Source organism: Salarias fasciatus, chromosome 7, assembly GCF_902148845.1.
Source record: "Salarias fasciatus chromosome 7, fSalaFa1.1, whole genome shotgun sequence".
NCBI classification, from domain to species: domain Eukaryota; kingdom Metazoa; phylum Chordata; class Actinopteri; order Blenniiformes; family Blenniidae; genus Salarias; species Salarias fasciatus.
Genome location: NC_043751.1, coordinates 846620 through 859398, shown reverse-complemented (window position 1 = coordinate 859398; position 12779 = coordinate 846620). Strand labels below are relative to the sequence as shown.

The 12779-nt window shown below is 52.6% G+C and overlaps 1 protein-coding gene across 1 annotated transcript in view; it reads left to right on the top strand.

Moving 5' to 3' along the window:
• LOC115391781 (mitochondrial inner membrane protease subunit 2-like) overlaps positions 1-7525 on the top strand; it is a 46224-nt gene extending 38699 nt beyond the window's left edge. The window contains exons 4-6 of the mRNA XM_030096130.1: positions 5135-5200; positions 6872-6974; positions 7226-7525. Coding sequence (XP_029951990.1) covers positions 5135-5200; positions 6872-6974; positions 7226-7351 — 295 coding nt within the window. The 3' untranslated portion in view covers positions 7352-7525. The remainder of the gene's footprint in view (positions 1-5134; positions 5201-6871; positions 6975-7225) is intronic.
• Positions 7526-12779: the final 5254 nt, after the last annotated feature.

Sequence of the window (12779 nt, the reverse complement as noted above, 5' to 3'; positions counted from 1 at the left end):
AGCAGGGCCACAACGTGTGCTGGGCTGGAAACCCCCTTCGTTTAACGTGTAAAAATGGTACAAGGAACGTAAAGCCCTGTCAGGCTGCCGGTGCTTCTGTCGCTGTGGACGACTGAAATGAAACGCTTCTGTTCTCAGAAAGGAGAAGTGACGTTCAGGAGGAACAATGGAGAGCCTGCTCAAAGACATGTTTTACAGCAGGAAACATGCAGATCAGCCTCCAGCTCGTGGGGCTGAAGCTGTGCCGTGTGTCGCGGTTATGGATGTGGTGTAGAGGCTGGAGTTCAGCAGGTCCATCCGTCACGTCTGCACTCCGTCACGAGGACAGATGAACAGCAGCCGACGCCTTATTGATGGAAACAGTGTGTGGAAGCACCAAGCCCTCAGCGGCGGAGATAAATAACGCTGTTTCCACGTCGGCCGGACGAGGATTCAGCCCAAACTCCCGTAGAGACCATGTCTGGAGTTTAACTGCCAGCTCATCTGTGACTCTCGCTTTATCTCCTGCATCTCCTCGTCCTCCAGTCGGAAGAGGCGGTTTGAGATGAAGCTGTTCTGGTGTAAACCGACACCCAGAACGCTTCGCTGTGGTGAAAACGGGGCCTTAAACCAGGCTGGATGTGACCCCTGACCTATGTGCTTGACCCCCGTGGCCTAAAAACACAGATCAGCTGATAATTCTGATCACTGCGCTGAATTGATCCGGCAGCCTGCTGCTCTGACGGAGAGAGATCGCCGACAGCAGCGACTCCTCGGAGGGAAACAGCTGTTAGCTTCTCCACAGCCTGTCGAGCAGCTGTTCAGCAAACAGGACGAAGCTCTGTGATCAGCTGACGTCTGTCTCTGGTTCAGCTCCACACCGCTGCTTAGAGCCCAGACCTGTTAGAACCAGGCTCAATCAGGCCAGGACCAGACCCAGGACTAGACCCAGGACTGAACCAGAACTTAACCAGGACTAAACCCAGGACTGAACCCAGGACCAGACCCAGGACTAAACCCAGGACTGAACCCAGGACCAGACCCAGGACTAAACCCAGGACTTAACCCAGGACTTAACCAGGACTAGACCCAGGACTAGACCCAGGACTAGACCCAGGACTAGACCCAGGACTGAACCAGAACTTAACCCAGGACTTAACCCAGGTCTTAACCCAGGACTCATCACATCTCGATGGACTCCAGAGGACACACCTGCTGTGTCTCCTTGGAATTCAAGGTTATTTAAAGTTATTTAATTATTAAATTCATCCATTTTTGCAGCTTTAAGCCTTGGTTCTTGAAATGTTAAAGCAACACTAAGGAACTTTTAGTTTTTGTTGATTTTGGCAGCACCAGTGGACAAAGCGGTAGTGTTTTGCCTGAAGGAATACTACAGTTCCCATGAGGCCTAGCGCGTGGCGTGGTAAAACGCTGCTCCCGGTGGCGTGCTGTCGGACTGAACTCGCCTTCATTTGTTTCCAGTGGCTGTGTGAAGGACGGATAGCGACGAGGTCATGAATCTAAATGAATCTAATGGTGGCTAAACAATGTTCTATCATGATGTGACGCATGCCGTAAAGCAGTCCGCACATCTGGAGTGTTTCAGTGAGCAGGGTTCCTACCACCCTCCTCACAGCTGCTCAGTCCAAGTGAAGCAACACTGACGCCCTCAGCCTGACAGAGGGTCATTCAACTAGCTGCAAGCCGATGCATCATCACAAAAGATATTAAAATGTTTTATTAAGGTTGAAAAGTTCCTCAGTGTCGGTTTAAAATCAGTGGAAATAAATTGAAAAAATAGTTGAACTGCAGAAAACTAAAATTAAGAAGTCGTTTCTACATTTCTTATTCATCAGTCTCATTTGTAAAATTGCTGTTTATGTAGAGAATATTATAAAGACTCTACATGATTGATATTTCATTATTTTTGATCAGACTATATGCTTAGTACTTTATTTTTAAGATCGATGAAGTTTAACTCATCCATCCATCCATCCATCCATCCATCCATCCATAGCAGCATCTAAATATTAGAATCCTCTCTATATTTCCAGGATTGCTGACTTCTCTCTTTACTGGCAGTGTTTGGTGTGTTTGACCTTTGACCTCTGTTCAGGCTGTGAGGAGCTGTTAATTAGATGCAGACGGTACAGGAAGGGTTAACGGACGCCGGCCTCGCTCAGACAGTCATGTGATCATCCTGGATAATGAAGCTGTGATCTGTGTGGATTTCTTCCTGGCTGCAGGCTGCAGGCGGTGTGTGTGCTCAGACACACTCTGAAGCACTCCGGCAGGTTGAGGACTTATATTTCCCATCTGCTGTGTTTGTTCTAGAATATCTGCGGCTTCTCCTTCAGCTCCGCTCTGCAAACACTGCAGTGTGTGTGGAGCGCAGCTCCCAGATTTCAGACAAACACTTCTGAGAGAGTGACCACTTATCCCCCGTCCATCTGCTGCCTGATCTGGAGTCAGGTCTGACACACACACACACACATCGGCGCAAACACCATGCAGTGTGTGTGTGTCAACAGTTCTTCTTGAATCAGAAACAAACCTGTCAGCCTGCCGAGCCTCCCTGGTTCAGCGGCGGTGAGCTGCTGAGGAGAGCTCCAGCCTCTTCATCCACATTACAGTGAGCAGCAGCCAAAAATACACAGACAGCACCATCAGCCGGGACGGAAATATCACCGAACTGTCCAGCAGAGCAGAGCCTCTCCTTCTCTTCTGACATTTGAGAGGTTCGGAAAAGGTTTAAAGTGTTGAAATGCAATCTGTGATGTTCATGTTCTGTGTTGTTGGCATTTTTAGCCTTGTCTGACTTTGTAAGCGCCGTTGTGCACAGCGTTCCCCCTGAGGGGAGCAGAGACGCTGTGAATGCCAGAAGGAAGGGCATTAATGTCCGGTTTGCAGTCAGGTGGCGTGAAAACGAGGCGATCAGGATCCAGAGGCTCGTCTTAGTGAAGAGCAGCCAGCCAACATCTCCTCAGTACAACAGCAGGTTCAGCCTCTAATGTCAGGTCACACTCACAATCCATACCCTCACAGTGTGAGAGTGAAACTGTGTGTGTGTGTGTGTGTGTGTGTGTGTGTGTGTGTGTGTGTGTGTGTGTGTGTGTGTGTGTGTGTGTGTGTGTGTGTGTGTGTGTGTTCTCAATATTTTATGTGCTGTTTTTTTAATGCGACTTGATCTTAAGACACATTTTTGTATAAAAAGTAGAGCTAAAAAAGCAAATAGAAGTTTTATATGCACTCATTAGGAAAACACACACACACACACACACACACACACACACACACACACACACACACCCTCTTATACTGATGCCACCCTGTATTAAAATGCGCTGGAGCAGAGTCCCTACATGAGTAGAAGGCAGTTTTCCACATGTGGTCCAGTTCTTTCAAAGACCCTGAGAGTCCTGAGAGAACCCGAGAGAACCTGAGAGACCCGATGAGGGGCCGAGCGGGGCCGAGCGGGGCCGAGCGGGGCCGAGCGGGGCCGAGCGGGGCCGAGCGGGGCCGAGCGGGGCCGAGCGGGGCCGGGCTGCAGAGCGGCCGCCGGCGGGAAGCGGAGCGGTCGATCAGCTCCGGGAGGCTTCGACCCCTTTTACTCAGAAATGTGCTGAATGTCCGGAGGAGCACTTAAAGGCTCCTTAATGCACTGCTGGTAATTACAGCCAGTCTGAAATACAGCAGGGGGGGACGGGGAGGGGGGGACGGGGACGGGGGGTTCTGTTTAACTAGGCAGGCAGCGGTGTGGACGCCTCTCCTGTTAGAGTCCATCAGCCTGCTGCCGTCCACTGGAATGACGCCTCGCTAATGCTCCATGAGCCCACCGAGGGCGCCATCCTCCCCGGGGGGCGCTGTGCTCCCCGGGGGGCGCTGTGCTCCCCTGGGGGAGGGCTGTCCTTCCTGGGGCCCCTCCCCCCCAGGGGCCCCTCCTCCCTGAGGCCCCCTGAGCTTGTTCTTTTGTTTTTTCTGGGGTGGCTCCTGCGGTGTGTCCTTCCTCCTCCCTCCTGGAGACAGACCCCCCCTCCTGTGACTTCGGGAAGGGGGGGGTGAACCTGTGGAGTGGTGCTGATGACACTCTGCTCAGGGCAGACGGCCGCCGGCGCCGCCGCCACCGGCGCCGGCTGCAGAGGTCTGGAGGCGTGAGGGTCGCTGTCCTCACACTCCGAACCACGGCTCCGTCTCTCCGTCCTCTCAGCTGTCACAGCCGCAACACCAGCCTCAAGGACTGCTGCAGTCCCCCCCCCACACTCACACACACACACACACACACACACACACACACACACACACACACGTCCAGACGCAGTCGGACTCACCGGTGGACGCGGTGTCCATCAGGTCCCGTCCACCACGCAGACCCACAGAGACGGCAGGTTTTCCTGGCATGGCTGCAGCCGCAGGGAGCGCGCACGTGCGTGTGTGCGTGTGTGTGTGTTTCAGCGTGTGTTTCCAAGTATGCCCTGCATATTAACACCCGGCAGAAAAAGGAGCAGCAGCAGCTTTCCTGTATCTCCAGGAACAAACGTCCAAACGTCTCCTCTCCGGATTCACACAGCGAGAGAGAGCGGCTGAGTGAGGGTGAGGAGGGAGAGAGAGGATGAATGGCTGAGAGAGAGAGAGAGAGAGTGGGAGGGAGAGGGAGAGAGAGGGAGGGAGAGAGAGGGGAAGGAGGGGAGGGGAGAATGAGATCAGAAATTAAAGAGAGGGAGGGAGGCTGAGTGATCCTTCCTCTCGTCTGCTGTTGGAGAGGAGATCATCCATCACTCTATTACACACACACACACACACACACACACACACAGCTCCCCTGGGACTGGCCAATGAGGGATCGGCGCTGCCTGACGGTGAAGCCGGTTGGCTCAGCCGGCCGTCAGTCAGTCAGGATTCCCGCCGTATCGCCACGGCAACGCAGAGGAGCAGGAGGGGGGGGTGGGTGAGATATTAATGCAGGAAGGGAAAAGTTGACGTGAAACAGGAAGTGGGAAGCACAGAGGAGGATTAACAGGTGGAGCTGTCTCCTCCGCATGGTCTCCCTGCTGAAGGAGGATGAAATCTGGTTTTCCCGCCGCTCTCTGCCTGAAGCGTCCAGCTGACCCCCTCACTGCTTCCTGTCTGGTCCTCATGGTGTTTCCTGTTTCCCCAGCTCTCCCAGGAACCCCCAGCAGAAGATCATCAAGCGGGTGATCGGCCTGGAGGGAGACTTCATCCGGTAAGGAGCTCATCACGACTGAGGGTTCCAGGTACGCTGCTGTAATCAGATTACACTGGAGCGCCCCAGAGAGGAAGAGAAGCTGCGGTCCTCCATCGTGTTGGAGACGGCGTTCGCTCTCTCTCCTCTCTGACTGGACGTCCTTCACAGAGAAGTGGGAGCTTTGCTCAGCGCCGCCACGCCACGTTCTGCCATCGTGATGCAGAGAACAGAACCAGAACCAGAACCAGAACCAGAGCGGGGCGGGGCGGGGCGGGGCGGTGGGACAGAGCACCTCCTCCTGTGGATGTAGAACATAGAGCAGAGTCAGAGCATGTTTCTGGTCTGGTTGGGGTCGGAGTGTGTTTCAGGTCTGGTTGGGGTCGGAGTGTGTTTCAGGTCTTCTTGGGGTCGGAGTGTGTTTCAGGTCTGGTTGGGGTCGGAGTGTGTTTCAGGTCTGGTTGGGGTCGGAGTGTGTTTCAGGTCTGGTTGGGGTCAGAGTGTGTTTCAGGTCTGGTTGGGGTCGGAGTGTGTTTCAGGTCTGGTTGGGGTCGGAGTGTGTTTCAGGTCTGGTTGGGGTCAGAGTGTGTTTCAGGTCTGGTTGGGGTCGGAGTGTGTTTCAGGTCTTCTTGGGGTCAGAGTGTGTTTCAGGTCTTCTTGGGGTCAGAGTGTGTTTCAGGGGGAGCAGGTGAGCTTTTTGGACGCTTCAGCTTCAGTTGGACGGTCGTCCTGCAGGCCGTAGAGACGAGCTGCTCTCAGATCCTCTTCCTGCTGATTAACCCTGAGGTGAGGTGAAGTGGTTGTTAGTACGACGCCCTGCGGCTGCCCTCCAGCAGAACATCCTCTTCCCTGGGAGCGATCCGGCAGCTGAACCAAGACGCTGCCTGAGACGTTTCATTGAGACATTTATTCCGCTCATCTGGACCGACAGGTGGAGAAAAGCTGTTGAGCAGTTTTCTAGGATTTCTTGGGAGAAGAAGGAATCCTCTGAACCATCCTCCATCGGTGTGGAGGAAGCGGATCAGATCCGTGGAAGGTGGATGTGGACTGAAGGAGATGGAGGCTCGGTTTGCGGCTGTGGCGCCACAGCTGTTTCCTCCTGCTTAGTGCAGACATCAGTCAACCTCTGCTTGTGAACCAGTTACCTCTGATGGTCGCTGTGCACTGCAAGCCGTTCCGTGGAAACAGGAAGTGGTATTGACCGTGGAGCCCACAGAGGCCCGTCAGTGATGGAGAGGCTGCAGTAATGCTGTGCAGACTGGGCTCCTTGACAGTTGACAGCACTCATCAGGAAGGAGCTCCACTCTGCACCGACACTAAAACCTCCTCGGGAACCTTCAGCTGCCCAGCCTCTGGCCCCAGAACCGAACAAACGCCAGGTCCTCACGTTCATGCGCCAGTTTTTGGACCAAAGTTCCTTTTCTGCGAGAAGCAGTTTGCTGCAGTTCTTCCAGTCGTCTGTCTCTTCAACTCTTCTCTCACTGAAAACAAAGGAAGACGACCTGGAAGCAGTGGGAGTGTCCTCGTCTCTCACCGCCGTTCATGCTCTTCAGCATTTGTTGCTTGTTTCATTGATTCTTTATAAATAAAGTTGACTTCCTGTGCGTTGCTTTATGTCATGTTGACTCTGTGTTCTTGGCAGATTGATCACTGACTGGCTCTCTGAACCTTCTTTCTCCCTTTTCCACTCAGAACTCTGGGATACAAGAAGCGATACGTTCGAATCCCCGATGGTCACTTCTGGATTGAGGGCGATCATCATGGACACAGCCTGGACAGTAACAGCTTTGGCCCGGTAAGATCTGGTCCTGCTGGATCTGCAGCAGACTGGAAGCTTCCACACTCCAGGATCTCCACCACAGCTCTGTACTGATGTGTGTCAGAGTGATGGGTCTGTTTTCAGTGCATTGCTTGGTCAGGGTTCAGCATGTCGACGCCCCGACGGTCCGGACTGAGCCTGAAGTCTCGGACGGCTCCGTGCAGTCTGGGATGTTCTGTTCAGATCCGGCCCCCATGATTCCTGGGCTCTCTCCTCCGCCTCCCCAGGTCTCGGTGGGACTGCTTCATGGTCGAGCCTCTCACATCATCTGGCCGCCGAACCGCTGGCAGAGGATCAAGCCGTGTCTCCCTCCAAACCGAGGGCCGCTGGACTCTGAGGAGGAGGACGGGTGACGGAGACAGACTTTACCCACACCTCCGCAGCGAGGCGGCGCTGCTGACTGCTTCTCATGTTTCATTTGTTTTTCTGTTGACCGATTCCGTCTGAGCGAGCTGACACGTTTGACCACAATAAAGACCGAGGCCGTTAGAAAGGAGCACCAGCAGCCGTCCTCAGTTTCCTGCTTCATTCCTTCTTAGTTTGGTAAAATAAAGGAGTCAGCGCTCTCTTCTGCTCCAGCAGCACTTCTTCTGATCAGGTCTGGGTTCCTTCATCACGCTGGAGGCGTTGTCGGCTTCGCTCCTGATCTGTGTCTCTACATGACGTGAGAGAAGACAGTAATCTGCTCATATTAATACTTTGAAATCTGGAGCATCAAGCCAAGAATTCAGAGATTAACAGGAGGGAGGAAGAACATGCATTGTCCTGGTGTTCCTTTGTTTTGATGAGAGCGGAGCCGCTTCAGTGTTTAGTGAAGCCTTGAATGAGCTCTGAAGGAGTTCATAGGAAATATGATGAACTCCCCCCGATAGCCAACACACACCAACCCTCACCAACACACACTCTGGTGTTGACCAGAGTGTGTGTTGGTGAGGGTTGTGTCGTATCTGTGCAGTATGTGAATGTGTGAAGATGGCCGCCGCCACGTGAGGCTGAGTGACTCCAGACTGGAGAACCATGACTCCTCCAGGTTCTCTCTTCTGATGGATGATTAAATGCTGATCGCTCTGGTCTCTTCAGTTATGCTGATGGAGGAGCCGTGCACGGAGGAGCACAGTGCACGGAGGAGCACAGTGCACGGAGGAGCACAGTGCACGGAGCAGGGTCAGTCTGGTGCTCAAGGTGTCGGCTCGCCTCTGAATAACCCTCTGGAGCGGTGTGTGTGTGTGTGTGTGTGTGTGTGTGTGTGTGTGTGTGTGTGTGTGTGTGTGTGTGTGTGTGTGTGTGTGTGTGTGTGTGTGTGTTCTCGTATTTCTATCCTTGTTGGGGCCAAATGTCCCCACAAGGATAGCAAAACGTGGAACGACGTGCCTTGTGGGGACCTTTTTCCGGTCCTAAGTAGGAGAAACAGTGTTTTCTTGACCATGTTGTTGTTACTGAAAAAAGTAAAAGTGCAAAAACATTTCTTTAGGGTTAGGCTTTGTTGTGGTGTGGGTTAGGGTTAGGGTAAGGGTCAGGGTTAGGGGCTAGACATGAATGGGAGTCAATGGACGGTCCCCACAAGGATAGAAATACGAGACTGTGTGTGTGTGTGTGTGTAACCTTCTGGAGCGGTGTGTGTGTGTGTGTGTGTGTGTGTGTGTGAGGGCGTCTCGCAGTGACAGATTTCAGTGAGTGTTGTTTGGAGGACAGCCTTGGCGGACAGAGTTGGAGCAAAGTGAAGAGAGCAGCGTCTCAGAGCGTCTCCAGTGACTCCGTGACTCTGGAGCGTCCTCGGCCTCCTCCAGGCGGTGATGAGCTGAACTCACATCCTGGTTTACAGACACGACACGGAGCTGCTGTTTCATCGATGAGAGGTCCGGCTGCCGGTCAGAACCGTTAACGAACACCGAGAACAGAGGACATGAACTCTGGAGTGTTCTCGGGTAGTTTGTCTTATTTTCCCGTCTCTTGACACACATGTTCTGAAGGATGCTGCATAATTCGTTTTTCTTGAGGCAGAGTCCTTCATCTCTCTGCTGCTTATATAGAATATTACAGCAGCAGATTCATGCATTTTATTTTATTAGACAAAATTAATCATTCATCAACCTATACCGGTCTGTCTGAGGAAAACCAGACCTGAACGCTCCAGATCACTGACCCTGACCCACTGCTGGATGCTTCAGACGTTTCCCTGATCAGCACTTTCTCACACTTCCAGATTCCTGATGATCACCTGTAAACGGTCTCACTGGGTTTATCTCAGGCCTGGGAATCGGTCTGGAACGTCTTCTATTAGTGTTTGGAGCCATGCCTGAAGCAAAGTGTCACCATGAGAGAGAAGAGCTGGAGTTTCTGTTAGGGCCCAGCTGCTGTTCCGGATCCACAGCGGTCCGACAGCGCCATCTGCTGGTGCTACAGGGTGGAATGAGAGCTGGAGAGGAGCTTAGAAGAGGAGATCAATTACGAGGAAGAAGCTGTGTGTGTTTGGGGAGTGTTGACTATGATGCCCCCCAAAAATCCAGATAGTTAACCGAGATTCCTCTAATCCTGATTCCTAATTATTAAACAATCAGAGCTGTTTTTCCTGAAAAGATTCCAGAGACTCTACGTTCTTCTGGGTTTATGTTTCTCTTTCCAACCTTTCTTTTGCACTTTAGCCTGACAGTGTGAGGCTGTGTCCACTTTCCATTTCCATTTGTCTTCAGAACATTTAAGACTAAGGTAAGACTAAAATAAGAGAACAAAGCTCAGAGCAAGTGCAAACAGGGCAGACGACACCGAAAGGAAAAGTCCAAGTAAAGACTAGAGAAAACCAAAGAGAGCAGTAATAAACACACTGCTGAAGCTCCGCCTCTGTTCAGCTGTTAGAGAACCAGGAACCTCCAGCACCCTGAGAACCAGGAGCTCTGCTGGACCAGAGGGGTCAAACAGAGCTGATGATGGACTGATGTGACCTCTCCTCTGGGTCCTGTCTGAACTCTACGGCAGCATGCTGGATCATCTGAGCATTTTTAATCAGTAACTGAGACGTCCTGGTCAGGTCTGTATCAGGCTGTCAGTGTTCTTCATGTCTGAGGTTCCACGTCTTCATGTTCCTGTTACTGAACTCTGGATCTGTCCACCATCTTGGATCTTGGATCTGGATTCTGGCTGTCCTGCTCTGGCCTCTAGTGTCTATAGATCTCCTGATTGGGTTTGTTCACAGCTCCGTCTGCGATCTCACAGTCCTGCAGGACTTCCTCCTGGATCAGGCGTGCTGTGAGGATCCTGCAGGACTTCCTCCTGGACCAGGCGTGCTGTGAGGATCCTGCAGGACTTCCTCCTGGACCAGGCGTGCTGTGAGGATCCTGCAGGACTTCCTCCTGGACCAGGCGTGCTGTGAGGATCCTGCAGGACTTCCTCCTGGACATGTTGCATAGTTTAAAGCTTCTCCAGGATCTGGAATAATTTATTGAGTGGTGGAGACAGACACAATCTCTTTACAAGGCTTTCACACCAACCTGGCACAGTCTGTCTTTGTTAATCTTTTAATAACATCATGTATGATCACTGAGGATGACTTTTGATTCAACTGTACTACAGTATGTACATTTTTGCTGTTTCTCAGCTCACATACGACGCAGCAAAACTCCAGTTGTCCACTAGAGAGCGACACTTTCTCACAGTTTGGACTTCTTGCTGCAGCTTCACTGCTGTCTGAGTTTATGCTTGTTTGAAATGATGTGAGTTTATCAGGAGATCAGCAGACTGAACAGAGCTGTCCACACTGGGCCTGCTCCCCTCCCTCTGAGGCCCCTGGACCTCCTGACGGGCAGCATCATGAGGGACACTGGCAGGCAGAGGGAGGCGTCCTCAGCCCCGTCCTCTACACCCAGTCACCCTCCGCAAGGACAAGACACCGTCCTGATGTCTGCAGTGAGACGATGAAGACGCTGACAGGAGGGAGGGGGACAGTCGGCCGTCCGGGTTTGAGGACAACTTCATCCTCAACATGGACGAGACGGTCCAGACCAGACTGTCCTGCTGCCAGCAGGGCAGAGGGACAGAGGAGACAGAAGAGTCAAAGTCTGCTGTCCTGCTGCCATCAGCCCCCTGAACAGCTGACAGAACTCTAAAGCACTAACTCACTCATCCATTCTGTTTCTCACCACTCCAATTTAATTGCATCTATAAACTTTTCTAATCTATTTTCATTATTTTTGTTTGCATGTTGTACCTCGTTTCTCCACATCTTGCACTCTTCTCTTTACACACTGGACTCCAGGGTTATGTTTAAAAAGCTTTTGCCTCTTTTATTTCCTTGTTTTTAACCTCTTTTAATGCCTCTTTTAAACCGTTTTGATGCTTTTCTTCATCTTAATCCTCAGTCACCTTCTTTTATTGTGTCTCTGAAGTGTCTGGATGTCGCTGTGTAAATAAACCACAGCTCCGCTGCAGGAACACAGACTACTGGAGTAAATCAAAGTGACAGCAGAGTCACTTTCCCAACTAACTCACTGCATTTATCTTCAGTAGCTACTCTACTAACTGCATTACCTTCAAAGAAGTAACTAGTAACTATAATTACATTCACGTGTTCAGTAGATGTAGTTCCAGTGTGCAGGAGCACCACAGGCAGCCTGCTGCTGCGCTGCTCTTCACTCCGGACTGAGACGCTTCTGCTGGAGGCCGGCGGCCGCTCAGCAGCTGGAGGCGGAATTTCAAGTGGCGATGCAACATGTGGCAACAAGGAGACAACCGTCCTGTCAGGACTGGGCAGGTCCAGGACGGAACAGGTCCAGGACGGAGCAGGACCAGGACGGAGCAGGACCAGGACGGAGCAGGACCAGGACGGAGCAGCGCTGCAGCCTGATCCCAGACCTCAGCCTCCAGACCTGTCCAGCTCCTGCCGGCGTCTCCGTCACTCCAGCAGTCCGGTCCTGTCCTTTCTGGAGTGTCCTGTGTGGAGTGTCCTGTGTGGAGTGTCCTGTCTGGAGTGTCCTGTCTGGAGTGTCCTGTGTGGAGTGTCCTGTCTGGAGTGTCCTGTGTGGAGTGTCCTGTGTGGAGTGTCCTGTCTGGAGTGTCCTGTGTGGAGTGTCCTGTATGGAGTGTCCTGTCTGGAGTGTCCTGTGTGGAGTGTCCTGTGTGGAGTGTCCTGTCTGGAGTGTCCTGTCTGGAGTGTCCTGTGTGGAGTGTCCTGTCTGGAGTGTCCTGTGTGGAGTGTCCTGTCTGGAGTGTCCTGTGTGGAGTGTCCTGTGTGGAGTGTCCTGTCTGGAGTGTCCTGTGTGGAGTGTCCTGTGTGGAGTGTCCTGTGTGGAGTGTCCTGTCTGGAGTGTCCTGTCTGGAGTGTGCAGAATGTTGGCGGATTCCTCAGCTGGCTGTGCATTGTAGTGTGTGTGTGTGCTGCTTCTCCTCCAGCTGCTCCACAGCGACAGGAGGACAAACACTGAACCGTGAGACGGTCCGTCCGTCCTTCCAGACAGAAGCGGTGGACAGGACTCCACTCAGAGACAGTAATCCTGTGGAGTTGTTTCCAGCCAGAACTCGAATGTCTGCTCTTCCCGTCAGGTTGATACACTGCCTCTACCTTCCTCCACATGCGTGAGAGAATTTCCAGCTTCCTGCCGGTTCCTCTGTTCTTGGATGTGGCGGCAGGTTTCAGCCCAGCGGCTGGGAGAGCAGGACCGGGCAGGTCCGGGGATTCAGTCTGGATGGAGGGGGGACACACGGCAGGTTCCTGAAAGATGATCCCACACCGCTTTGATCCCACTCACATTCCGGCCGAGCTCTGAAGCTCTGAAGCTCTGAAGCTCTGAA